Source organism: Procambarus clarkii, chromosome 41, assembly GCF_040958095.1.
Source record: "Procambarus clarkii isolate CNS0578487 chromosome 41, FALCON_Pclarkii_2.0, whole genome shotgun sequence".
NCBI classification, from domain to species: domain Eukaryota; kingdom Metazoa; phylum Arthropoda; class Malacostraca; order Decapoda; family Cambaridae; genus Procambarus; species Procambarus clarkii.
In genome coordinates this window covers 21960247-21987679 of record NC_091190.1, presented here as the reverse complement: position 1 = coordinate 21987679, position 27433 = coordinate 21960247, and the positions used below count along the sequence as shown (strand labels likewise).

At 45.9% G+C, this 27433-nt stretch overlaps 1 protein-coding gene across 1 annotated transcript in view; it reads right to left on the bottom strand.

Moving 5' to 3' along the window:
- Positions 1–27043, bottom strand: part of LOC123751946 (neural cell adhesion molecule L1-like) — a 921489-nt gene extending 894446 nt beyond the window's left edge. Inside the window, exons 1-4 of the mRNA XM_069339196.1 lie at positions 26588–27043; positions 19257–19390; positions 16311–16494; positions 2328–2541 (exon numbers count right to left, since the gene is read on the bottom strand). Coding sequence (XP_069195297.1) covers positions 2328–2541; positions 16311–16494; positions 19257–19390; positions 26588–27043 — 988 coding nt within the window. The remainder of the gene's footprint in view (positions 1–2327; positions 2542–16310; positions 16495–19256; positions 19391–26587) is intronic.
- Between the last annotated feature and the right edge of the window lie 390 nt (positions 27044–27433).

Genomic DNA, 27433 nt, shown 5'->3' with positions numbered 1-27433 from the left:
CGGGGCTCAATTCCTCACCATACAAATACCTCGACATGGAACACTAATTGTAAAAAGTTGGGGGAGGAGGAGAGGGGGGCGGAGGTAGAGAGAGGCAGGGATTACGGAAAAAAAAGAGTGGAAGAGCTAACATAAGAGGAAGACCAGGAGTCCAGGGAATGGTAAAGGAGAAAAGTAAGAGGATGAGGGGAAATACAAGGAAGGTGGTAAGAGATGGGATGAAAAAAATACAGATATTGGAACGAGGAAAAAAAATTACAGGGGAATAGAGGAAAGTGAGAAAAAGATAGAGGAAAAAGTTAAATGAAAAAAAAAATGTAATTTTGAGGATGCTACGAAAATATAAAAGGAAGGAGATGAGAGGAGGAGGAGGAAGATTAACAAAATATATGAAGGGGAAAGAAAAGAGAATGAAAATAGGAGAGAGAGAGAAAACAGAGAAGAGAGAGAGGTGAGTGGAAGCCAATTCCCCTCAATTCTGTTGAAGAAGAACCGCGCTATATTTCACTTCCCACTCATAAGTCATCTCTTCTGTTCCCCTCGCTCGTGGCACTTGCTGACTCCTGCTGACCAGATTGGTTACGAGGGGAGAGGACGAGGCCAGGGAGAAGAGGAAGAGGGGAGAGAGGATGGGAAGAGAGGAAGGGAAGAGAGGGCAGAGGACAGGAAGAGAAGAAGACCCAAGAGGAAAGAGCTGGAGGATGGTGAAGGTATAAGAATGAGATGTTGGAGAAGAAAAGAATTAGAGAGGAAGCAAAGTGTCACAGATTGAATACCTTGAGGTCAGACTATTGGCGGTCACATTTAACACAATAAATGTGTCTTGGTTAATTTACATACAACGAGAGACAAGTCACACAGGATATTGGTGGCCCCAGACAGTCGGCCCTAAGCAATTATATAATCACATCTTTCGATATTTAATGTTCACAGGTAGAGTAGGGGTCAGGTCGTGTGATGTGACCTCGCTCTCTGCTAAGCTGATAATTGCAGACGGGTTTCTGTGTTGTGTTCCTTGAAACAAGCCACTGTTTAGGTGTGGTAGGTAGATAACCAGAGGCTATATTCTGGTAAGCGGACCTTACCTTGAGGTTACCTTGAGGTTACCTTGAGGTGCTTCCGGGGCTTAGCGTCCCCGCGGCCCGGTCGTCGACCAGGCCTCCTGGTTGCCGGACTGATCAACCAGGTTCCCGGTTGATTATAGTTCCCGGTTTCCTTAGCTCCCGGTTCCCCCATAAATACCCGTGGAACTGTACATTTGAGACATTGAGCAGGACAGCGATAAGATGGATCGCTTGTCGAGAGGTTCCAGTGGCCAAACTGGGGTTCCCAAGCCGGGTGAGGGGACTGTCAGCTGCGCCGCCACCCTCCTCTACAAAGTCTCAGAGACTTTGGTGAGTAAACTGTAAGGTTGTCATACATTGTGTTTTCCAACTTATGTATTGTGTGATTTTCAGGGGCAGTCAGCAATAGTTGCTTTCAATTTCTTGTGTGGTGACTAATTCTGAATTAATGTTGATATTTGAACATCAAGTGAATGGTTGAATTATGATACCCCTAGAGTAACTATATTATTGAATAATTATCTTTTTATATTGTCTTTAATTCTGATCCCTAGACCTTGGATTTTCTATATGTTGAAAGCTAGAGTGGAGAGCATTCTGAAGTTTACTGCTTTATGATTATAACTTAAAGATTCATGGTTATACGAGTTATATTCGTACAGTGGTTACGTGATAACATCAGATAATATTATTGTGCTGACAAGTTCCATTCTCTGTCTTATAATTAATGGATGTATGGTGGCAGCATTTTCTTCACTAGTTTCTACTCTTCTACTTTGCTTTCTAACACTTTCCTACTTTATCTCATTCTTTCTCTCATATTCTAAACTTTCCCTTTCCCCCCTTGACCACTCTTCCCCCCTATTCCCTTCCACCTCTCTACCTCCTACACCCTATGAGCTTTTTCGTTTGTTCATTTCCGATGTTACACAAAGATTGAACACCGTGGGGTCGTAGACTGAACACCGTGACGGGCCACAGTGAACACCGTGCCGGGCCACAGTGAACACCGTGCCGGGCCACAGTGAACACCGTGCCGGGCCACAGTGAACACCGTGCTGGGCCACAGTGAACACCGTGCCGGGCCACAGTGAACACCGTCACATTTACTCTATAACACCGTGTTATATTCTGATACACCCGAAGAACATTAACAACCCCAATGAAGATATTAATATGTACATTACATACCTCTTGCCCCTTCAGGAGGTTGCCTGAGGCTCGACCAGATTGGCCAACTCAGGACTCCTAACAGTTACGTACCTTGAACGATGAGACGCACAGGCAGCTGCGTGTCGTCGCGGTTGTTCACACGACAGACGTACACGCCGGAGTCTGAAGCCAGCACTGGCCGGAAGGAGAGGCTGAAGGTGTCGGAAGCCAGCGACATCCGCGAGTCGTGATGGAACAGCGTCACCGACTCCGACCGGTACTCCACCAGGCTCACCTCCTGGTGCGATACTGGGTCGCCAGGAAGCTGTAGAGGGGGTCAAGACGTTCATTAGGTCATAGGTCATTGGGTGGAGTTCAAATGGGTTGTGTGTATTCACCTAATTGTGCTTGCGGGGGTTGAGCTTTGCTCTTGTGGCCCGCCTCTCAACTGTCAATCAATTGTTACTAAATAGAAACTATTTTTTCACACACACACACACACCAGGAAGCAGCTCCGTAACAGCTGACTAACTCCCAGGTACCTATTTACTGCTAGGTAACAGGGGCACATTCAAGGTGAAAGAAACTTTGCCCATTTGTTTCTGCCTGGTCCAGGAATCGAACCCGGGCCACAAAATTACGAGTCCTGCACGCTGTCCATTCAGCAACCAGACCCCTGTACTCACCTAGTTGTACTCACCTAGTTGTACTCACCTAGTTGTGCTTGCGGGGGATGAGCTCTGGCTCTTTGGTCCCGCCTCTCAACCGTCAATCAACAGGTGTACAGGTTCCTGAGCCTATTGGGCTCTATCATGGGTACCTGTGTGTGTGTGTGTGTGTGTGTGTGTGTGTGTGTGTGTGTGTGTGTGTGTGTGTGTGTGTGTGTGTGTGTGTGTGTGTGTGTGTGTGATTTAATATTTGTCGGCAGAATAGAGTCATTAACTCTTGTCATTATTATCATAATAGAGTCATTAACTCAATTAACCGCCTTTCTAACTAATCTATTTTTCCTCTATTATGTCTACTACAGATATTCCTCTGTAACACACGCGAACACACACATCCCTAGGAAACAGCCCGTAGCAGCTGTCTAACTCCCAGGTACCTATTTACTGCTAGGTAAACAGTCGCATCAGGATGAAAGAAACTCTGCCCATTTTAACAAATCCACAAAGGCCGTAATGAGGGTTCGAACCTACGAACGGGATGTTCCCAGGTGCGCCTTAGTCAACTGTGCCACGACATAGTTAGCTATTGGTTAACTATTTCACACTATTGCGATTTCTGTGTGTATCTGCCCATTTGTTACCACCTCGGTCGTGAATCGAACCCGGGCCCTTAGGACTACGACTCCCGACCCCTGTCCACTCAGCCGCGAGGCCTGTGTATGTGTGTGCGCGCACTTGTATTCACCTAGTTGTGCTTGCGGGGGGGTTGAGCTCTGCTCTTTCGGACCGCCTCTCAACTCTCAATCAACTGTTACTAACTACTATTTTTCACACACACACACACACACACACACACACACACACACACACACACACACACACACACACACACACACCTACAAAATCCTCAGGGGAATCGACCCGGTAAACAAGGATGAACTATTCAACACTGGAGGGACGCGAACAAGGGGACACAGGTGGAAGCTGAGTACCCAAATGAGCCACAGAGACATTAGAAAGAACTTTTTCAGTGTCAGAGTAGTTAGTAAATGGAATGCACTAGGAAGTGATGTGGTGAAGGCTGACTCCATACACAGTTTCAAATGTAGATATGATAGAGCCCAGTAGGCTCAGGAATCTGTACACCAGTTGATTGACGGTTGAGAGGCGGGACCAAAGAGCCAGAGCTCAACCCCCGCAAGCACAATTAGGTGAGTACAATTGGGTGAGTACACACACACACAGGAAGCAGCCTGTAAGAGCTGTCTAACTCCCAGGTACCTATTTACTGCTAGGTAACAGAGGCATCTGGGTGAAAGAAACTCTGCCCATTGGTTCTCGCCGGCACCGGGAATCGAACCCGGACCACAGTATTACGTGTCCAACGTGCAGTCCACTCAGCCACCGGCCCCTGTATGCGTGTGCGTTCGTGTGTGCGTATGTGTGTAAAATTATAGGGAGGAAATGAGCAGAACGAATTGCAGTATGATTTGGGAGATGAACTTTAAAAGTCAAAAGGATTGTTTAATGAGCTGATTTGCGGTTTGGACGTCCAGAGGTAAAGTAATAGATCAGATAATCAACTGATTAAACGATGACATTGATGGATCAAGATAAAAGGTCAGGAGGTAATTAGGCTCAAGAGCTGGGGGTCAAAGGTCAAGAAATAGGTCAAAGTGACCTATTTCACTTGGATTTCACTAGTGACCTGACCAAAAAAAAAAACTCGCACTGAAGGAGCAACAGCTGCGTGTAAATTGAATGTGACATAAATCGATTTATTTTGTAAAACTCTGATTTTGATAACGCAAATTTAAGAAACATTAGTGAGGTAATATAAATCCCCCCTCCCCCCCCCCCATATATACATACACACACTGATGATAGAGCCCAGTGGGCTCAGGAATCTGTACATCAGTTGTTTGGTGGTTGAGAGGTGGTACCAAAGAGACAAAGCTCAACCCCCGCAAGCACAACTAGGTGAGTACAACTAGGTGAGTACAACTAGATGAGTATACACACACACACACACACACACACACACACACACACACACACACACATACACCCCCCCCCCCACACACACACACACACACACACATACACCCCCCCCCCACACACACACACACACACACATACACCCCCCCCCACACACACACACATACACCCCCCCCCCCACACACACACACACACACACACACACACACATACACCCCCCCCCACACACACACACACACACATACAAATACAAAAATGCCCAAACAAAGGAAAAGTTGATAGTCACTTAAAACACATAATTAATAGAAATTTAAACTTTGCCGACATATGGCCAGATAATAAGCTTTAGAGATAAAACTATCAGAAGCCTATCAGAAACTCTATCAGGGGGCGGCAGAGCTCAAGAGGACAGGGCGATCAGTACGTAGAGAGACTATTATCTCTGACCGGGGTCCATGAGACAGCCGGGTCCCTGGAGCTAAGTTCTCTGGGCAGAGTCAATTTTGGACAAGCTGTCTGACTTGTATTCTTGTGTCAGTATAATACATTTTCACTACTGCATATTATGACTCTTATGCGTTTGAAAATATGTCACTGCTTTGTGTAGTGTGGGTCGGTAACTCACTAACCTCCGTTTTATTTATCTCTTCCTTCGAGACGTTTCTAATTCCTGGGATTAACTTTGTTATCCTATGTACTCGTTCACGTCAAGTTTATGCTATAACATGGCGATCAAAAAATTTAACTGCATAACCTAAATGGGCACCTAACAAGAACAAGATAACCTGAAGAATAACATTAGCTATTTGTCGCTAACGCTTCTAGAAATAAACTTTCCATGAGAATGTCATTCTCTTTGGGGGGTAGAAATAGCCTAAGCTACTCTATCCCTTTGAGATGTATTACTTGCTTATCTCAATAAACATACTTGAACTTGAAATGTCATTCTCTTTAATATTGGATATTTTCGTGTTAAGAAGTGCAGTGACTCGGGCATTCATTTTCACAATATATAATTGTGCCTAAATGATGTGGCGCGGCATTCAAGTGCCACTGTCACCAAGGGGATCCCCGTGGCACACAGAGAGGTCACTCACCCAGTCTCTTCTCCTGTGAGGAGTGGAATAGAGGTAGTAGTCTCTCCCCTTACTGGAGCCTCATCTCATGCAGCGCTGCTCTCATATATCCACTACGGGCTCACCATAGCCCGTGCTACTTGGAATTATTTTTTGTTCCAGGTAGCGAATCTTTAACAACAACAACAACAAGCTGCTCTCATGGCTGCTAAGGTTTCACAACGTCAAGGAATTATCGTACTAAAGTGCCCTTATCCTATCCGTGGACCCAAAACAGAAAACGGGACAGTATGTCAATTCTGCGAGTCGCTACCATTTTTCTAGTCCGACATGTTGTTGTTGTTTAAGATTCGCTACTTGGAACAAAAAGTTCCAAGTAGCACGGGCTATGGTGAGCCCGCACTAGTACGATAATTTTTGGCCTTCGGTAGAGTATACGTCTAAGTGCCACGTTCTGTTAAGAGGACAGGTTGCTCAGGACTCACTGACTGCCGACCCAATTGTAGTAATGGTTTATATATTCACCTAAAGGCAGTAAAAATGAATAAATGTTTAATCTTTGGCAACACTTCTCTGCAATAATGAGTCAAATGGCAACACTTCCCTGCAATAATGAGTCAAATGGCAACACTTCCCTGCAATAATGAGTCAAATGGCAACACTTCTGCGCAATAATGAGTCAAATGGCAACACTTCTGCGCAATAATGAGTCAAATGGCAACACTTCTGCGCAATAATGAGTCAAATGGCAACACTTCTGCGCAATAATGAGTCAAATGGCAACACTTATCTGCAATAATGAGTCAAATGGCAACACTTCTCTGCAATAATGAGTCAAATGGCAACACCTCCAGGCACTAGCCTTAACTGTAAAATTCATAATACCTAGTTGAAGTAAACTCAACACTGCCACTCAGGTAATAAATAATGACTAGCCCTGAGCCACTTGCTAGGTAAACTCAATACACATATAAACCCGAATCTCGCGAGTATTACGCAACGCAAACAAACAAAATACTTGGAGAGTCTCTGCCTCCTGGAATTCTTACTGAAATTAATATTTCGTTATTTGGTGTCTTTAAATTAATTGCCTCGGCCTTCTAATTAATCAAACGGTCTTCTAATAACATTACACATACATATATATAACACACACACACATACTGTGGAATAAATCATTATTATTCCACAGTAGTAAATACACTACTTAATAGAGCCTAATCACAAGGGAAGGGGGGGAGGGGGTGTGATGTACCTGATAAATCAGATGAATCCACTCTCGGGTCCACTAGACTGTTGCTGTTGGTAGATGATTACCCCAATGTCAACTTCCTCCCTCGTTTGATTCTACTCGCTCCTCCTGTTGGTCTCTCTGTCCTCTTCTAGTTAACTGCTTGTGCCACTGTCTATCACTCTACAATAACTGAGGGACCACTCTGACTGGTTGCTGCATCACAGCACTGGTCTACCACTTCGTCTAGTCACTAAAGCAAGGCGAGTATCCACATACTCTACGCGTAGCCTCACCTGGAGTTTACTCGCTGGGTCATGTTCCTTGGGGAGTTACAGGGGTCCCAGACTCCTGTTGCTCCTTATGCTGGGCCACTGGTCACTCCCTCTTCCTAGGGAGTGACCTAGATGTTATACTTATGGGCTTATTCTTGTCTTGCTGGAGCTACAAGCGGAGCGACCTGTCCCCGCAAGGTGTCAGAGTACAGTGACACTTCCTCGGGGTCCCGCGCGCCCGCCTCAGCTTGTCACGTGACCTCAGGCCGCTCCCTGATTGGTCACGCCCTGCAACGCCCAACCAATCATCGTCTCCACATCCGGGAATTTCGGTGTCGCCGCATCAGAGTATTCCTCGGCGGGAAAATCCTCCCCTAGCCCTCTGGGTGATCCGCCATCTTTGCTGTAGAACTCTGCCTCTGCCTCCTCCCCAACGAACTTAAAATTGAAATAATTCAAAATATCGGTTTCTCGGCTCCCTCTGAATATAATAAAACGAAACTGGCTTACTTCTAGACTATGTACAGGCATGAGTGTGACTCTTTAACAGGCGAACGAGATGTGTAAATCGTCGATACACGTAACGATGATTAGGTTGTTAATCTCGGCGAATACTGAGAGAAGTTTTATTTTCGGTGATTCAGTGTGATTCGTAAATAGTCAGGATTTCCGACTCCTAATTCAGCAGAGATCAGTGGTCCAATTATTACGAATTTCGTCTTAATATTTGTTATTTTTTTGTATATTCAAGTGGTGTGATTAGGATATTTCAGTTCAATATATAGATTTTTGCTTTATTTTAATTTTCAAAGTCGCTGGGTACTGAGAATTAACAAATATTAAATAAGATTGCATTTTCAATTGCAATAAATTGCATTTCAATCTAGTATTGTATTTCATAAAGAGCATTTATTGCAATAAATGTTATAACACATTTTGTCCACTTCTTTCCTTTCCACATTTCCATTCCTTTCCATTGCATCCTTCCTTCCATGGGATATCGAAAAATGAACTCGCCAAGACGCAAGATACGCATGGGGTTATCCAGAAGCTGGTGAGTATGCATGGACGCAATAGCAATGAGTATGCAAGACATGGGAGCATGTAAAGATGAAAGCCATATAGCAAGGGGGGGGGGGGAGGGGTGATACGAGACACAAAAGAATTGGCAATTTTTATGGGTGAAAGATACACACATATAATGCAAGAGACAAGTGAGCTCGCTAGACACATAGGAACACGCAAGGACGCAACACACACATAAGGGGGGACGCAAGGACGCAACACACACATAAGGGGGGACGCAACACACACATAAGGGGGACGCGAGGACGCAACACACACATAAAGGGGACGCGAGGACGCAACACACACATAAGGGGGACGCAAGGACGCGAGAGAAACACCCAAGAATTGACAACGCCACAAGACTCAAGGAAAAACACACGCAAGACCGCAAGACAATTAAGAACTAGCAACACAATATTTCCGTGACAGTGTCCGGTACCATCCTCCCTCTCGTAGCAGGGGACTGAAACAACCACGTTCCTATGACCTCCCAGCATCAAAGGGGTCAAAGGTTGGGATAATGAGACCAATTAAAATTTTCCACAGAATGAGCAGAACAAGACGGAAAAAATAGTCTTTACACTTTGCCACGCGCCACGGAGCAAGTTAACTTTTCATCCTGAGCGGCGGACATATACGCTTAACGAGGTGGTCACAGTTCCTAGGACAGGACAAAGGACACATTGATTCATAGAAACGGAAGGGGAAAAGGAGGCAGGGAATGAATGGGGAGATGAGAGAGGGAGGGGGGGGGGAGGCAGAGAGAGGGAGGGGGGAAGATGGGAGGGTGAGGGGTAAGGTAGGACTGTGTTAAAGAGGAATGGAGGAAGAGAGATGGCTCCACTCCTGTGCCAAGTAAGTTACGGGCTCACCATAGCCCGTGCTACTTGGAACTTGTTCCGAGTAGCTGAATCTATAACAACAACAACAACAGAGAGAGATGGAGGCGGATATGATAGTTAGTTAGTTAAGTCGTAATGGATATAAATAATAATCTTATCAAATAAATGAGCTTCTAAGACAGGCTGTTTTTAGCTGGTGAAGGTTATCTTGAGATGATTTCGAGGCTTTAGTGTCCCCGCGGCCCGGTCCTCGACCAGGCCTCCAACCCCAGGAAGCAGCCCGTGACAGCTGACTAGCACCCAGGTACCTATTTTACTGCTAAGTAACAGGAGCATACGGTGAAAGAAACTCTGCCCATTGTTTCTCGCCGGCGCCTGGGATCGAACCCAGGACCACAGGATCACAAGTCCAGCGTGCTGTCCGCTCGGCCGACCGGCTCCCTCATCACATCATGATGAAGGACAACAGCTTTTGCTCTCTGTTTTACTAGGAATATCAGTGAATTTTTTCCTAGACGGTTCACAAGTTTTCAGAGCACCTTGAAGGCATAAAGGTAGTAAGAGCACTCTGTATTTCAGTAGATCTTGTCAGCCTTCATTCACTCTGTATTTCAGTAGATCTTGTCAGCCTTCATTCACTCTGTATTTCAGTAGATCTTGTCAGTCTTCATTCTCCTTTGGCGTCACTACACTGGAAAATTTTCCATACCTCTTGACAGTTCTCAAGTGTGACAACATACGTCAGGCTGTCAGGCTGCGAGCAGCCGCGTCCAACAGCCTGGTTGGTCAGTCCAGCAACCAGGAGGCCTGGTCGACGACCGGGCCGCAGGGACGCTAAGCCCCGGAAGCACCTCAAGGTAACACACACATTTCACAATCAGTTTGTGATTTTGAAGTGAGCATGTTGTATTTGTGATTGTGAAGCAAGCATGGTGTATTTGAGACAGTGAAGTATGGTGTATTTGAGACAGTGAAGTATGTTGTATTTGGGGTTGTGTGAAGCAAGCATGGTGTATCTGAGAACGAGACGTCTCTGTGAAGTCATTAGAGATTTCTCATGATCAAATCTTGAGAAATATATTGATTTTCTGCTGATATCTGTTTGTTCCAAACGAACTAGCGGAAGGGACTTTGTTATATGTCGATATTTTTAGACGTGTTGGTAAGGCCAACATTATCTTGGACTGTTTAGAACGGGCGGTTGTGTGTTAAGTCCGTTATTGATCCATCGTGCTGTGATGGGTGGTAAATTGCAGTGGAGGGTGTGTGTGTAACGATTGAAGTAGTGTCGATGATGTATCAAGTGTGGTGGTTCACAAGAGAACCTCTTACTTTATGTGTATTTGTGTGCGTGTGCGTGTGCGTGTGTGTGTGTGTGTGTGTGTGTGTGTGTGTGTGCGCGCGCGCGCGCGTTCTCACCTAGTTGTGCTTGCGGGGGTTGAGCTCTGGCTCTCTGGTCCCGCCTCTCAACTGTCAATTTAACTGGTGTACAGATTCCTGAGCCTATTGGGCTCTATCATAACTACATTTGAAACTGTGTATTGAGTCAGCCTCCACCACATTATTTCCTAATGCATTCCATTTGTCAACTACTCTGACACTGCAAAAGTTCTTCCTAACGTCCCTGTGGCTCATTTGGATACTCAGTCTCCACCTGTGTACCCTTGTTCATGTACCACCCGTGTTAAAGAATTTATCATTATCTACCCCGTCAATTCCTCTGAGAATTTTGTAGGTAGTGATCATGTCTCCCCGAGCTCTCCTGAATGTGTGTGTCAGGACAATGCATTCCTACAGCAGATGGCGTCGTCTTGCACTACCGCCATCTGTCTCCTCCACGTTCTTAATTGCTTTTCCACTCTTTTGGTCTGCCGCTCGCGTGTCGTCGCTTAAATAATGTCTGGCAATTTCTGCGAAGTCGCTTTCTCGTTGTTACAGCCTCTGTAACCTGTACTGTACACGTCGAAATCTCGATGGATCGGGGGTTATAGATTGTCTATAGTTTAGTTGTTAATTTATTATACAACCCCATTCAGAAGGTTACAGAGGTTACTTAATGGATACCGCAACACCCCACAAAAGTTATTTACATATGCAAGTTACAGTCTTGATAAGCTAGTTATGACAGTTTAATGCATAATTAGTACAATTACTAAGCTAAGAAACTTACAGCATTTTATTTCTTAAGTTTCTGTGTCGGTAAAACCAACGTTACATAGAATGACGTTGTTGTTGTTTAAGATTCGCTACCTGGAACAAAAAGTTCCAAGTAGCACGGGCTATGGTGAGCCCGTAATGGAATGACGGTACTTTACTATTCACTCTATATACATAGTCGGAAATTTTTGCGAAATAATCCATTTTGCTCATTTTTGGTCTAAGTTTCATAATACAAAGCTCCTCTGTTTGGTACGAAAATCCAAAATTTGGTACCAAGGTCCTTAATTTGGTACTGCAAGCCTCAATCTGGTTGATGGTCCTAAATTTGAAGTACTAAATTTAGGGCCAAATTGATGGTCCTAAATTTGGACAGCAGCGTTTTGTTGTCTTGATATCAGGCTCTGTGAAGCTCCCTACTACAGGTACTTTGTGTGTGATCAATTGTCAACGTGTCTATCTGGCTAATTATAAGAACCAAAGAATATATTGATTTCCATAAAGATGCATTTTTGTAGAATATGGATCACTGTAGTTCATACTGTAATTATACTGAAGCTCATACTTTAGGTATACTGTATAACACACACAGTAGATGATACTGTAGGTCACAGCGTAGATCATACTGTAATTATACTGAAGCTCATACTTTAGGTATACTGTATAACACACACAGTAGATGATACTGTAGGTCACAGCGTAGATCATACTGTAATTATACTGAAGGTCATACTGTAATTATACTTGTCACACTGAAGCCACACTGACAGGTCTGGGCTGCTTTCACCTCCAAATTTTGGCGGCATTTTTTTTCTTAAATTTAGAATAATTTTAACAATGAATGTAATTTAGCAAATAATTTATAGTCATATTTTGTTGTATTCTGAGAACACTGCCGTTACCACGGGCGGTATTCTTGGACCAGCTCCATTGGTTAAACAGCTGACTGGTATAGACCAATAGCTTTCAGGTATAGACCGATAGCTTCATGGTATAGACTATTAGCTTCATGGTATAGACCAATAGCTTCATGGTATAGACCAATAGCTTCATGGTATAGACCAATAGCTTTCTGGTATAGACCAATAGTTTTCTACTACAGGCAGTGTTGACATTTATAATTGAACATACTTGTGCTTTTCAGTGTGTCCAAATTTACCCTACTAACACCACTGCTAAATCTGACATTCCTCCACGTATAGGTAATAATGGGCCACAATAGGAAGTATGTCAAAAGAGGTGGGTCTGGTAGACATAGGGAGAACGCATCTTTTAAAATATGCAACAGGCAAGCCACAAACCATTGAACCTGTTTAATATATCATCAGGTATTCCCTCCGCTCACACCTGTGATTAATAAATTATCAGGTGTTCCGTACAAACACACACACACACACACACACACACACACACACACACACACACACACACACACACACACACACACACACACAAGGGGCCTCGCGGCTGAGTTACCAGGACTTGGGGGTCATAGTCCCAACAGCCCGGGTTCAATTCCCGGCAGAGGCAGAAACAAATGGACAGTTTCTATCACTCTGATGCCCTTGCTCACCTAGCAGTAAATACGTACCTGGGGGTTAGTACGCTGTTATGGGCTGCATTTTGAGGATGTATGTATGTGTGTGTGTATTCACTTAGTTGTGTTTTGCGGGGGTTGAGCTTTGCTCTTTCGGCCCACCTCTCAACTGTCAATCAACTGTTTACTAACTACTTTTTTTTTCTTTTTTTTCTTTTTTTCCACACCACACACACGCACCCTAGGAAGCAGCCCGTGACAGCTGACTAACTCCCAGGTACCTATTTACTGCTAGGTAACAGGGGCATTCAGGGTGAAAGAAACTTTTGCCCATTTGTTTCTGCCTGGTGCGGGAATCGAACCCGCGCCACAGAATTACGAGTCCTGCGCGCTATCCACCAGGCTACCAGGCCCCCTGGTAGCCCCTGGTACCCCCTGGTAGTGTGTGTATGTGGGTGTGTGTGTGTGTTCTCACCTAGTTGTGCTTGCGGGGGTTGAGCTCTGGCTCTTTGGTCCCGCCTCTCAAATGTCAATCAACTGGTGTACAGATTCCAGAGCCTACTGGGCTCTATTATATCTACATTTGAAACTGTGTATGGAGTCAGCCTCCACCACATCACTGCCTAATGCATTCCACTTATTAACTACTCTGAAACTGAAAAAGTTCTTTCTAACGTCCCTGTGGCTCATTTGGGTATTCAGTTTCCACCTGTGTCCCCTTGCTCGCGTACCACCCATGTTAAACAGTTTATCATCATCTACCCTGTCAATGTGTATGTGTATGTATGTGTGTGTGTGGGGAACATGTTAAGATAAATATATGTAGTGTATATATGCAGTAGATATGATAGAAACTAATTCGGGAGTCAGTACATTAGACAATCGATCTATTGAAAGGCGGGGTCCAAGAGCTAACAGTAGGATCCTGAAGGCACAAATAGTTAATACAAATAGTAAATACTATCGCAACGCCCTAATCAACTCGCTTTACCGGATAATTATGCCATCATAACTTTAAAATTGCACGCACACACACACACACACACACACAAACACACACACACACACACACACACACACACACACACACACACACACACACACACACACACACACACAGTGTGGCCTGACGACTGAGTGGACAGCGCTCGGCATTCGTAGTCCTAAGTGTCCGGGTTCGATCCCCGGCGAAAGCGAAAACAAATGGGGAGAGTGTCTTTCACCCTGATGCCCTTGTTCACAACGCAGTAAATAGGTACCTGGGAGTTAGACAGCTGCTACGGGCTGCTTTCTGGTGAGTGGGTGAGTGGGTGAGTGTGTGTGTGTGTGTGTGTGTGTGTGTGTGTGTGTGTGTGTGTGTGTGTGTGTGTGTGTGTGTGTGTGTGTGTGTGTGTGGAGAAAAAAATCTGTTGATTGATTGACAGCTGAGAGGCAGGCCCAAAGAGCCAGAGCTCAACCCCCGCAAGCACAACTAGGTGAGTACAAACACACACCCACACACACACACCAGAAATCCTTAAAGTAACCTGAATAGTGTTAGCAGCTGATTACAGCTGTCTATAGGGAATATAATGAGAACAGCTGTGCCCCTCTGGAGATCATGAAAGGTTCTCGTTCCGAAGCTGCTCGAACACGTAACGAGACCCGAGGAACGACACGAACCCTGTCTAATGACTGGCGTTTCGTACAGGTTCTCCAGTCAATCACCCATTTCACCCCCACTCCCTTGTTAGTGTCCCTATGATGGGTGTACCATATTAGTGTCCCTATGATGGGTGTCCCATATTAGTGTCCCTATGATGGGTGTCCCATATTAGTGTCCCTATGATGGGTGTCCCATATTAGTGTCCCTATGATGGGTGTCCCATATTAGTGTCCCTATGATGGGTGTCCCATATCTTTCTCCCTACCATGGGTTGTTGTTGTTGTTGTTAAAGAATCGCTACCTGGAACAAAGCTCCAAGTAGCACGGGCTATGGTGAGCCCGCAGTACCATGGGTGTTCCATATCATGCATGGGTCCGTTTACTGGTAAGGTCCTACAAACTGCTCGAACACTGGCAACAAGTTTGTTACGTGTCATTTAAATCACCTTCTACACCCGGCGCCGAGTGGAGGCTTTGTATCTAAATACACAAATTCTATTGCAATAGTCAATGTTGCAAGACATTTACAATGCATTTACAGGTGAGAAAATATTTGGGTTGACTCGTCGCGTGTGGCTTGGTTTTGGGGGTATACATTTACACTTGTGTGACTTACACTCTTGAAGACTATGTGAGTGTGTAATTTACAACATCCCCGAGGGTCGATTTACATCTTGACCGAGAGAGGGCAATTTGACCCCTTATATATATATATATATTATATATATATATATATATATATATATATATATATATATATATATATATATATATATATATATATATGTACCACATGTGTTAAATATTTTATATTTATGTACGAATTACTTTGTTAATTCATGTTCGCCCCTCGCTCAATTATGCACAACGTCCCTTATTGATCTGCAACCTCGGTAGTACTACACCCACACTTGTCCTCAACCAGCGCCCTGACCCACACCACACAGCACCCACACCACACAGCACACACACCACACAGCACCCACACCACACAGCACACACACCACACAGCACACACACCACACAGCACCCACACCACACAGCACCCACACCACACAGCACCCACACCACACAGCACACAGCACCCACACCACACAGCACCCACACCACACAACACCCACACCACACAACACCCACACCACACAACACCCACACCACACAACACCCACACCACACAGCACACACACCACACAACACCCACACCACACAACACCCACACCACACAACACCCACACCACACAGCACCCACACCACACAGCACACACACCACACAGCACCCACACCACACAACACCCACACCACACAACACCCACACCACACAACACCCACACCACACAACACCCACACCACACAACACCTGCGCGGCGTTCACGTCCGCCCAATCATCCACACACAGCACACACACGCGCCATCTTCACCCCACACGCATCCACACAGCACTCCATACCTACACAAACTAATTAACGCAACAGAGCCAAAACAACTGCGTCCAAACACGCACCAGTCATATCCACACCCTGACTCCCACCCCAGCACCCATGGCCGCCCTGACTCCCACGCCAACACCCATGGCAGCCCCGACTCCCACGCCACCTACCTGACATCCCCGGCAGCGCCACTCAAGCAGTAGTACATAGGCGTCCTTAACCGCAGGACAATCCAGGGTCACGTTGCCTCCAGCACGGGTCACCACGGGCACACCTGTGGGCACAGAGAGGGGGACAGTTAGTGTGGGAACACCTGTGGGCACAGAGAGGGGGGAACAGCAGGTGTGGGCACACCTGTGGACACAAAGAGGGGGGGGGAAACTGTTAGTCTGGGAACACCTGTAAGCACAAAAAACACAAATAAAGGCATACCTACAGCAGTAGAAAAAATATAATGAGGGCACACCTGCTGATAATACGCGCGCGCAAACGCCAGCACACACGCGCGCAAGCACACATAAGCGCGCCAGCACACACACACACACACACACACATAAGTGCACAAGCACATAGGCACGCGAGCACCCACACACATTAGACACGACCCGCTGATAAACTCCACGAAGAAAATACAACAAAAAACTTTTAATTAGTTTATGAGTAGACAGCATTTGGTAGATAATTAGGGGGGTTAAAAATGACGACCCTTCTTGCCCCATCATTACCTCACAAATCTACTCCAAATTAGGGAAATTGGAGCGGGTCACTCACACCCACACAGGCGCCTGACTTGATCACACGAATCGACGAGTTAAACTGACATATAACGAAACACACAAACACGGGGTAATTGGGCAGTTCGTGACCGCCACGACAAATTTGCACAAATTAGTGACTTGTCGGTCGTTCTTCAGGTTAGTAAATTATTTTGTTTTGGGAGAGCGTAGAGGAAGAATGGTAGGTTAAGGTATGGGAAGGTGTTGATATTGTCCCAAGAGGCGTTGATACAGTCCCAGAGGCGTTGATACAGTCCCAGAGGCGTTGATACAGTCCCAGAGGCGTTGATACAGTCCCAGAGGCGTTGATACAGTCCCAGAGGCGTTGATACAGTCCCAGAGGTGTTGACCCGAGCCCAAGAGGCGTTGACCCGAGCCCAAGGGGCGTTGACAGTCCTGGAGGCTGATCACATCAACATAATTGAAAACCAAGATGCATATGCAAAGGAAAATAAAGTGGTAGGATTAAATGTCAATCCCGTGTTGTCATGACTGTGGACTGTCTAGTGACAGACAGACAGAGACAGACAGACTCTATACACAGTTTCAAAAGTAGATTTGATAGAGCCCAGTAGGCTCCAGAATCTGTACACCAGTTGATTGACAATTGAGAGGCGGGTCCAAAGAGCCAAAACTCAACCCCCGCAAGCACAACTAGGTGAGTATACACATACACACTAAACATTACCCGCATTCCTTTCACTGCTGCTACTAAATCCAAGAAAATTAAACCATGTATAGATATTTTACCAAAATTGGACACTGCTTCGACAGCTACATTTCAGCTCCTTCTAATTTACAGCTGTTGTCACTAATCATATTTTTTTATGTGGCGAGGTGAGGATAGCACTCTGGCGAGGCCATATAACAATCATCATTCTTTCAGGGCATTTCTTGCGGCTTTAAACCAGTACTCGAATACGCGGCATCGGCGTGGAACCCGCACATTGTGGAACACAAAACAGTACTCGAAATGCGAGAAGTTTGCAAGTGTTTGAATTAAGAGGACAAAGCTGTAAGGACCAATTAAGGTGCATTTATTATCAGAAGAAAGTACTAAGCTATTAGTAAGTCAGAGAGTGACTTACTAGTGACGTAATAAGCCGGATTTGTATTTGTGAAAAATGACACTATAATATGTATTTTGTGTGTGTACTCCACTTAGTTGTGCTTGCGGGGCTTGAGCTTCGGCTCTTTGGTCCCGCCTCTCAACCGTCAATCAACTGGTGTACAGGTTCCTGAGCCTACTGGACTCTATCATATATACATTTGATACTGTGTATGGAGTCAGCCTCCACCACATCACTTCCTAGTGCATTCCATTTACTAACTGCTCTAACTTTACTAACTAACAACTGTGTGTCAATGAATGTGTGTGTTTGTGTGTGTGTTCGGAAGGCGTCAATCAGTATGTGTTCGTGTGTGTGTGTTCCGGGCTGGGAGCTAGGCTTCTAGCCACGTCTTCCGAACATTCCTAATTTATTGCAATGACTCATTTCTCACGCTTTTATCATATTTACATTAAAAATGTTGAATGGAAAAAGTTAGCAATAGTTATTTATTGGTCTCTATCATATCTACATTTGAAACCGTGTATGGAGTCAGCCTCCACCACATCACTTCCTAAAGCATTCCATTTGTCAACTATTCTGACACCAAAAAAATTCTTTCTAATGTCTCTATGGCTCATCTGGGAACTCAACTTCCACCTGTGTCCCCTAGTGCGTGTGCCCCTCGTGCTAAATAAGCTGTCTTTATCTACCTTGCCTTGAGGTTACCTTGAGGTGTTTTCGGGGTTTAGCGTCCCCGCGGCCCGGTCGTCGACCAGGCATCCTCGTTGCTGGACTGGTCAACCAGGCTGTTGGACACGGCTGCTCTCACCCTGACGTATGAGTCAGAGCCTGGTTGATCAGGTATCCTTTGGAGGTGCTTATCCAGTTCTCTCTTGAACACTGTGAGGGGTCGGCCAATTATGTCCCTTATGTGTAGTGGAAGCGTGTTGAACAGTCTCGGGCCTCTGATGTTGATAGAGTTCTCTCTCAGAGTACCTGTTGCACCTCTGCTTTTCAACGGGGGTATTCTGCACATTTTTTTTTTGAGATATATACAAGAGTTGTTACATTCTTGTAGTAACATCCTGCCATGCCTCCTGGTCTAATGTGATGTTATTTCTGTGTGCAGGTTTGGGACCAGCCCCTCAATTATTTTCCACGTGTAAATTATTATGTCTCTCCCGCTCAGTAACTCTCAGTATATCAAATTATATAGATATTATATAATATATATTAATAATATAATAAATAATATATATTATCTGGAATGTTATTAGATTCTAGTTACTCGTGTCCCACTAGCAACTCCATTATCACAGTGTAATGGTCCAGGACGGACCAAAACTCTGTGGAACTTTCTATATTTTCAGATGTGAGAGTTTGGTTGTGTAATTTACGAGTGAGAGGGCCAAGCGCTGGGAGCTGTATGAGACATACGGGGAAAAATAGATTGGTTAAAAAGGCGGGGTCCAAGAGCTAATAGGTCGAATCTCCAAGCCCAAATAGTAATTGAAAGGAATTATCAGGGGAAAGCGCCAAGCCATTACGACTATATAGCACTTGGAAGGGGTCAGGATAAGGATTTGGGATGGGGGAGGGATAGTAATAGTAAATATCACTATAGTTTGAAAAGTTTGAAAAAAGTTTGAAAAGGCCATTGAAGCCCCCCTGAGCTGCATGTGTGCATGTGTCATCACAAACTAGGAGTGAGGCACCAAGGTGCTGACGAAGCGAATTCTAAATTTACGATACTTGAATTCATAAGAGAAAATAAACCTTTTTCACGGGAGCTGTGCATAGCAAGACGTGCTGGCTACAGTATTTGTAGGTCCAACCATTTCAGCTGTGAACGATTCATTGTTGATTAGTGCAGAGTATTACACACATACACACGAACACGCCATTGTAATTATCTTCTTTGTGTCGGGCCTCCTGTACGATGTACACTAAATTTTTGGTCATTCTCAAGCAATATGCAAGTTGACATATTGAGTTTTGCTAATTAATTATTCAATGCCAGGTGCTAATTGTTTCAAGGTCAGGTGCTAATTGTTTCAAGGTCAGGTGCTAATTGTTTCAAGATCAGGTACTAATTGTTTCAAGATCAGGTGCTAATTGTTTCAAGATCAGGTTCTAATTGTTTCAAGATCAGATACTAATTGTTTCAAGGTCAGGTGCTAATTGTTTCAAGATCAGGTACTAATTGTTTCAAGATCAGGTGCTAATTGTTTCAAGATCAGGTGCTAATTGTTTCAAGTTCAACCCTTGAACTATATGTTTAACACATCTCTAACCCTGTCCATGGAGGACAGAAGAAAATGTATACATGCTGGTTAGCATTGTAAATGTGTGGCCACGTCTGTGGTAGAAAATAGTAATAATAATAATAATAATAAATTGTTTCAAGGTTACCTGCTAATTAATTATTTCAAGGTCATGTGTTAATTGTTTCAAGATCAGGTGCTAATCAATTGTTCCAAAGTGTGTACGAGGTGTTATTTAAGCTGCAAGTAAACAATGATTTAATTAATAAATAATTTATCAGGCACATCAATAACGAGATCTTTAGCAACGAATAATCACAAAAATATGCGGTTAATATTTGAGTTTGGTTTGCAATTTCGACTCGACTCCCCCAGCAGGAAAGATCAAATCAGATGGGATAAGACTCTGTAGCCCAGCTGGACCACAGGGCCAGTCCCTAGGGGACGAAACACTTATAGTCTGTCTCGTATCCTCTGACCAGAATAGAGGCTTAACAACCCACACCTAACTGCCCACCGGGTCGTTCCGATGGAAGATTAGAAAACCCCTGAAGGTTTACAAAGGTTGACTTTTTCCCAAGTTTAACCAAAACTTAACCTGTCTTCAACAGCATCTTTCATAAAGGCTGTGATGACCTTAGTTTATTTAATATCACTGTTATCGGAGGCAGTTGTTATCTTGTCCTTGTCTTACATTACAAGGTATGTAACTATCTTGAGGTTATCTTGAGATGATTTCGGGGCTTTAGTGTCCCCGCGGCCCGGTCCTCGACCAGGCCTCCACCCCCAGGAAGCAGCCCGTGACAGCTGACTAACACCCAGGTACCTATTTACTGCTAGGTAACAGAGGCATTGAGGGTGAAAGAAACTCTGCCCATTGTTTCTCGCCGGCGCCCCGGGATCGAACCCGCGACCACAGGATCACAAGACCAGCGTGCTGTCCGCTCGGCCGACCGGCTCCCAACTATGTAGTCTGGTTACGACTCCCAACCGACACGGGGATTCATGCTTGCAAGTTCTGTATAATCTACAACGTAATCTTCCTCGCAAAATATAACTTCGTTTCAAAGTGAAGACAGCGGTGAAAGGGATAGTATTTATGTAATAGATCCATCCCATCCATCCCCAGCCAATAGATCCCCATCCTTCCCAGCCTCCCACGGTCCTTTCTCACTTACTCTTCTCCCATCTCCATCCATTCACCCTCTCCCTCTCCCTCTTCCACGGCTGCTGGTCAACGCAGCAAAAGAGGGTCAGTAGGACAAGAGGAAAACATATAACTTAGGCTTCGATAAGAGGATGAAAGAGTAGGTCAAGTTTAGCGGCCTCGCCTCTAAGTGGGGCAGGCAGCCCATCCTCCTGTTTGGGTAGTTCAAGTTCAAGCATGTTTATTGAGACAAGAAAGAAATACATCTCAAAGGGATAAGGTAGCTTAGGCTATTTCTACCCCTCCTTTGGGTAGTACTTATAGTAACGATGAGGACCATAGTGTATATACCGACCTACACCTGGTTGATACCTGGTTGATGGGGTTCTGGGAGTTCTTCTACTCCCCAAGCCCGGCCCGAGGCCAGGCTCGACTTGTGAGAGTTTGGTCCACCAGGCTGTTGCTTGGAGCGGCCCGCAGGGCCACGTACCCACCACAGCCCGGCTGATCCGGAACTTCTCTTAGAAAACCGTCCAGTTTTCTCTTGAAGATGTCCACGGTTGTTCCGGCAATATTTCTTATGCTCGCTGGGAGGACGTTGAACAACCGCGGACATCTTCAACGGGGGGGTACAAAGGGGGTACAACGGAATTAGATAGTAGAAATCGGGACTATTGAGTTGGATAAACCGGAAATATGCTTTGTTCTTATGTTGCGAAGGCAAACTAACGTAACATAACCTTCTTAGGCCCAATACACGATATCTGAGGCCTAATATAGTACATATGTGTGCTATACTAGGCCTGGGAATATTTAAGTTTGTTTTTTAAGCTTCATTTTTTCCGACTCGATAAAGTGAATAGTAGAAAGTTCTACTATCTAACAGCTTAGAACGTCAATCTTTGTACTATGGTGCCCATAGTTACAAAAACTACTATCTAAACAAAAGAATGGGTTGGGTGGTTATATCTTGAGGTTATCTTGAGATGAATTCGCGGCTTAGCGTCTCCGCGGCCCGGTCCTCGACCAGGCCTCCTTTTTGTTACAACTCCTCCACCCCCCCCCCCCCCCAGGAAGCAGCCCGTAGCAGCTATCTAACTCCCAGGTACCTATTTACTGCTAGGTGAACAGGGACCTCTGGTGAAAGAAACTCTTCCGCCTCCGCCGGGGATCGATCCCGGAACCTTAGGACTACGAATCCCGAGCGCTGTCCGCTCAGCCGTCAGGCCCCAGGGGTGAGCCGGACCACAGTGGCAATTCCCTGTGGATGCTGTTGAACGATCTGATCTCCTTGCTACAACTCGTCCTTTTGGGAATATTGAATATTTTTGTTATTTGACCAGAGTGGGTGGGGAGGAAGCAGGGGAAGGAACGGAAAAAAAAGAGACCTCGGGAGGAAATTTACGTGAAGACGGGAAATAAAGAGGTGGGAAAGGTGAGGAAAATTGTAGATTTTGGAAAGGCAAGATGCTGGGGAAAGGGAGTAAAGGAGGGAGGGAAGGAGATTGATGAAAGGGAGGAAGAATGACGAAGTAGGGAGACAAGGAGTAGAAGAAAAGGTAATGTAGATTATGTCCAGAAGAGGCTACTAAAGAAAGGGGAGGCGTTAGAGTGGGGAACCGGGACTGGGGGTGGGGAGGAATGAGAGGGGAACGGAACGGAAAAGGGGAAAAGCTGAGGCAATGGAGATTTCTGAAGGAAATGATATAAAAACGTACAAAAGGGTGACAAAGGAAAAGTTGTACAGTACAGATCAATATAATAAAACACACACACACACACACACACACACACACACACACACACACACACACACACACACACACATACACACACATACACACACACACGATGTGTGTGTGTGTTTGTGTGTCCCTGTTTTTGCCGACGATGCAAAAATTATGAGGAGGATTGAAACAGAGGATGATAGTAGGAGGCTACAAGATGACCTGGATAGACTGAGTGAATGGTCCAACAAATGGCTGTTGAAGTTCAACCCGAGTAAATGCAAAGTAATGAAACTAGGCAGTGGAAACAGGAGGCCAGGCACAGGATACAGAATAGGAGATGAAGTACTTAATGAAACAGACAGAGAGAAAGATCTAGGAGTTGATATCACACCAAACCTGTCTCCTGAAGCCCACGTAAAGAGAATAACGTCTGCGGCATATGCGAGGCTGGCTAACATCAGAACGGCGTTCAGGAACCTGTGTAAGGAATCATTCAGAATCTTGTACACCACATATGTAAGACCAATCCTGGAGTATGCGGCCCCAGCATGGAGCCCGTACCTTGTCAAGCACAAGACGAAGCTGGAAAAAGTCCAAAGGTATGCTACTAGACTAGTCCCAGAACTAAGAGGCATGAGTTATGAGGAAAGGCTGCGGGAAATGCACCTCACGACACTGGAAGACAGAAGAGTAAGGGGGGACATGATCACAACCTACAAAATCCTCAGGGGAATCGACCGGGTAAACAAGGATGAACTTTTCAACACTGGTGGGACGCGAACAAGGGGACACAGGTGGAAGCTGAGTACCCAAATGAGCCACAGAGACGTTAGAAAGAACTTTTTCAGTGTCAGAGTAGTTAGCAAATGGAATGCATTAGGAAGTGATGTGGTGGAGGCTGACTCCATTCACAGTTTCAAATGTAGATATGATAGAGCCCAATAGGCTCAGGAATCTGTACACCAGTTGATTGACGGTTGAGAGGCGGGACCAAAGAGCCAGAGCTCAACCCCCGCAAGCACAATTAGGTGAGTACAATTAGGTGAGTACACACACACGCACACACACATACACACACATACACACACACACACACACACACACACACACACACATACACATACACACACACACACACACACACACACACACACACACACACACACACACACACACACAGCGCTCTGGGGGTCATAGTCCTACCTGAATCTTACCTCAAGAGGGTTCCGGGAGTTCTACTCCCGAAACCTGTGACCAGGCTCGACCTATGATAACTGAGTGCAACAGGCTGTTGCTTGGAGCGCCCGGGTTTGATTCCCGGCCGAGACAGAAACCAATGAGCAGAATTTCTTTCACCAGATGTCCCTGTTTACCCAGCAGTAAATACATACCTGGGAGTTAGACACCTGCTACAAGACGCATCCTGGGGAGAATGCATGTACGCACCAGAGAAATGTAGTAGATATGATAAGAGGAAAAATAGATCGGGAAGGTGCATTAGACAATCAACCGTTAGAAAGGCGGGGTCCAAGAGCTAACACCTCGATCCTGCAGGCACAAAGCAACATCTAAACTAAGGGGCACCTTACGGCACCTTCCTCAGAACATCCCTAAATTAGAAACCAAACCAAAGAAGACCTGATAACAAAGATACCTGATAACAAAGAGACCTGATAACAAAGAGGCATGATAACAAAGAGACCTGATAACAAAGAGACCTGATAACAAAGAGACCTGATAACAAAGAGACCTGATAACGTCTGATAACAGAGACATTACGATACAATACCAATGCCGTTCTCACTCCACAAATACACACGGAAATTCAATTGCCCTGGAGAGTCGCCGGAGGCAAATTCTCCCCCGAGTAAAACAGTCAAGTCTTCCCTCGATCGTCTTAATAGAGGAGTTAATGGATGAGTTGGAGGAAAAGTGAGACGTTGAGGGGGGGGGGATGGATGGGTGAGGGTGGTGGATGGATGAGTGGAGGAGGAGGAGGAGGATGAGTTTGTGGGGAAGATGGAAGGGTGTGGAAGGGAGTTGATAGGTGACGGAGGGAGGACGGGTAAAGGGCGGAGGGTGGGTATGGAAGCAGGATAAATGGAGGCAGGATGGATGTAGAGGCAGGATGGATGTGGAGGCAGGATGGATGTGGGGTAGAGGATGGATAAGAGAGCAGGATGGATGTGGGGAGAAGATTGATGTGAGGATGTGGAGGATGGATGTGGGATGGAGTAGGGATATTGAAGATAGGAAGCGAAGGACAGACGGAGAGAAACTCATGGACAGAAAACAGCAGAAGACAAGAGTAAGACCGGGAAAATATGCAGTTGAAAACACAAACATTTTTAAGATGAGAGAAGGAGATGAGAGTATGAAAAACTGGTAGGATAGAGAGAATGAGAGGGAAGGGAGGGAAAGGTAGAGGAAATGAAGAGAAGAAAGCAGTGTGAGAGAGAGAGAGAGAGAGAGAGAGAGAGAGAGAGAGAGAGAGAGAGAGAGAGAGAGAGAGAGAGAGAGAGAGAGAGAGAGAGAGAGGAGGGAGACAGAGATAGGGAGAGACATTGAAGGATTATTAATATCTCTCTGACGCCATAACATCGAGGTCACCGCTGCTGTATAAAAACAATTAAGTAAAAATATATGTCCACTTCCACAATGGATCTGCCAGAGATTTTATTACTGAAATTTTGTTTTTACATGCGCAGGGTTCCTGTTTCCCTGGCAACACTGCAGAATTGGTAGCGTTGTAAACCCATCACTCACGCCACTCGACGGCTCCACCTTCAGGTTAGGTTTACCAGGTTTACCTGGTTTAAGAGGTATACCTGGTCTACTTGACACAGGGAGTGAAACTGGAGGGAATGAAGATCTCAATAGCTCAACGCGTCAGAAGTGACCATTTCTTGGATGGATTTCTTGGATGAAGATTCGGATTCGTAGTTCTGAGGTTCCGGGTTCGATTCCCCGGTGGAGGCGGAGACAAATGGGCAAAATGTTTCTTTCACCCTGATGCCCCTGTTACCTAGCAGTAAATAGGTACCTGGGAGTTAGACAGCTGCTACGAGCTGTTTCCTGGGGGGGGGCGTGTAACAAAAAAGAGGCCTGGTCGAGGACCGGGCCACGGGGACGCTAAGGCCCCGAAATCATCTCAAGATAACCTCAAGATAACACACTTTTATTAATATATTTATTTATTTGTTTTTATTTATATATACAAGAGGTCTAACATTCTTGTACAAGCACGCATAGTGTTTCGGGCAAGTTATTAATCCCAATTTTCACACACACAAACATCGCCAGGAAGCAGCCCGTAGCAGCTGTCTAACTCGCAAGTATCTATTTGCTACTAGGTGAACTGGCGCATCAGGGTGAAAGAAATTGCCCATTTGTTTCCTCCTCCGCCGGGGATTAAACCCGGACCCTTTAGGACTACTAACACCGAGCGCTGTCCACTCAGCCACCAGCCCCCCCTCACCACTGGTTTAAGAGTGAACGAGGTGATGGCCAGTGAAGTCCCGTGGGGCGAGGACCCGTAGGGCGAGGACCCCGTGGGGCGAGGACCCGTGGGGCGAGGACCCCGTGGGGCGAGGGCCCCGTGGGGCGAGGGCCCCGTGGGGCGAGGACCCCGTGGGGCGAGGACCCCGTGGGGCGAGGACCCCGTGGGGCGAGGACCCCGTGGGGCGAGGACCCCGTGGGGCGAGGACCCCGTGGGGCGAGGGCCCCGTGGGGCGAGGACCCCGTGGGGCGAGGACCCCGTGGGGCGAGGACCCGTGGGGCGAGGACCCGTGGGGCGAGGACCCCGTGGGGCGAGGACCCCGTGGGGCGAGGACCCCGTGGGGCGAGGACCCGTGGGGCGAGGACCCGTGGGGCGAGGACCCCGTGGGGCGAGGACCCCGTGGGGCGAGGACCCCGTGGGGCGAAGGCTCGACATCCCCCCCCCCAGAAACCACACCTGCCTCTTGTTTACGCTGACGGTGGTAATGGTGGTGATGATCGTGGTAATGGTGGTGATGATCGTGGTAATGGTGGTGATGATCGTGGTAATGGTGGTGATGATCGTGGTAATGGTGGTGATGATCGTGGTAATGGTGGTGTTGATCGTGGTAATGGTGGTGATGATCGTGGTAATGGTGGTGATGATCGTGGTAATGGTGGTGTTGATCGTGGTAATGGTGGTGATGATCGTGGTAATGGTGGTGATGATCGTGGTAATGGTGGTGATGATCGTGGTAATGGTGGTGATGATCGTGGTAATGGTGGTGTTGATCGTGGTAATGGTGGTGATGATCGTGGTAATGGTGGTGATGATCGTGGTCAAGGT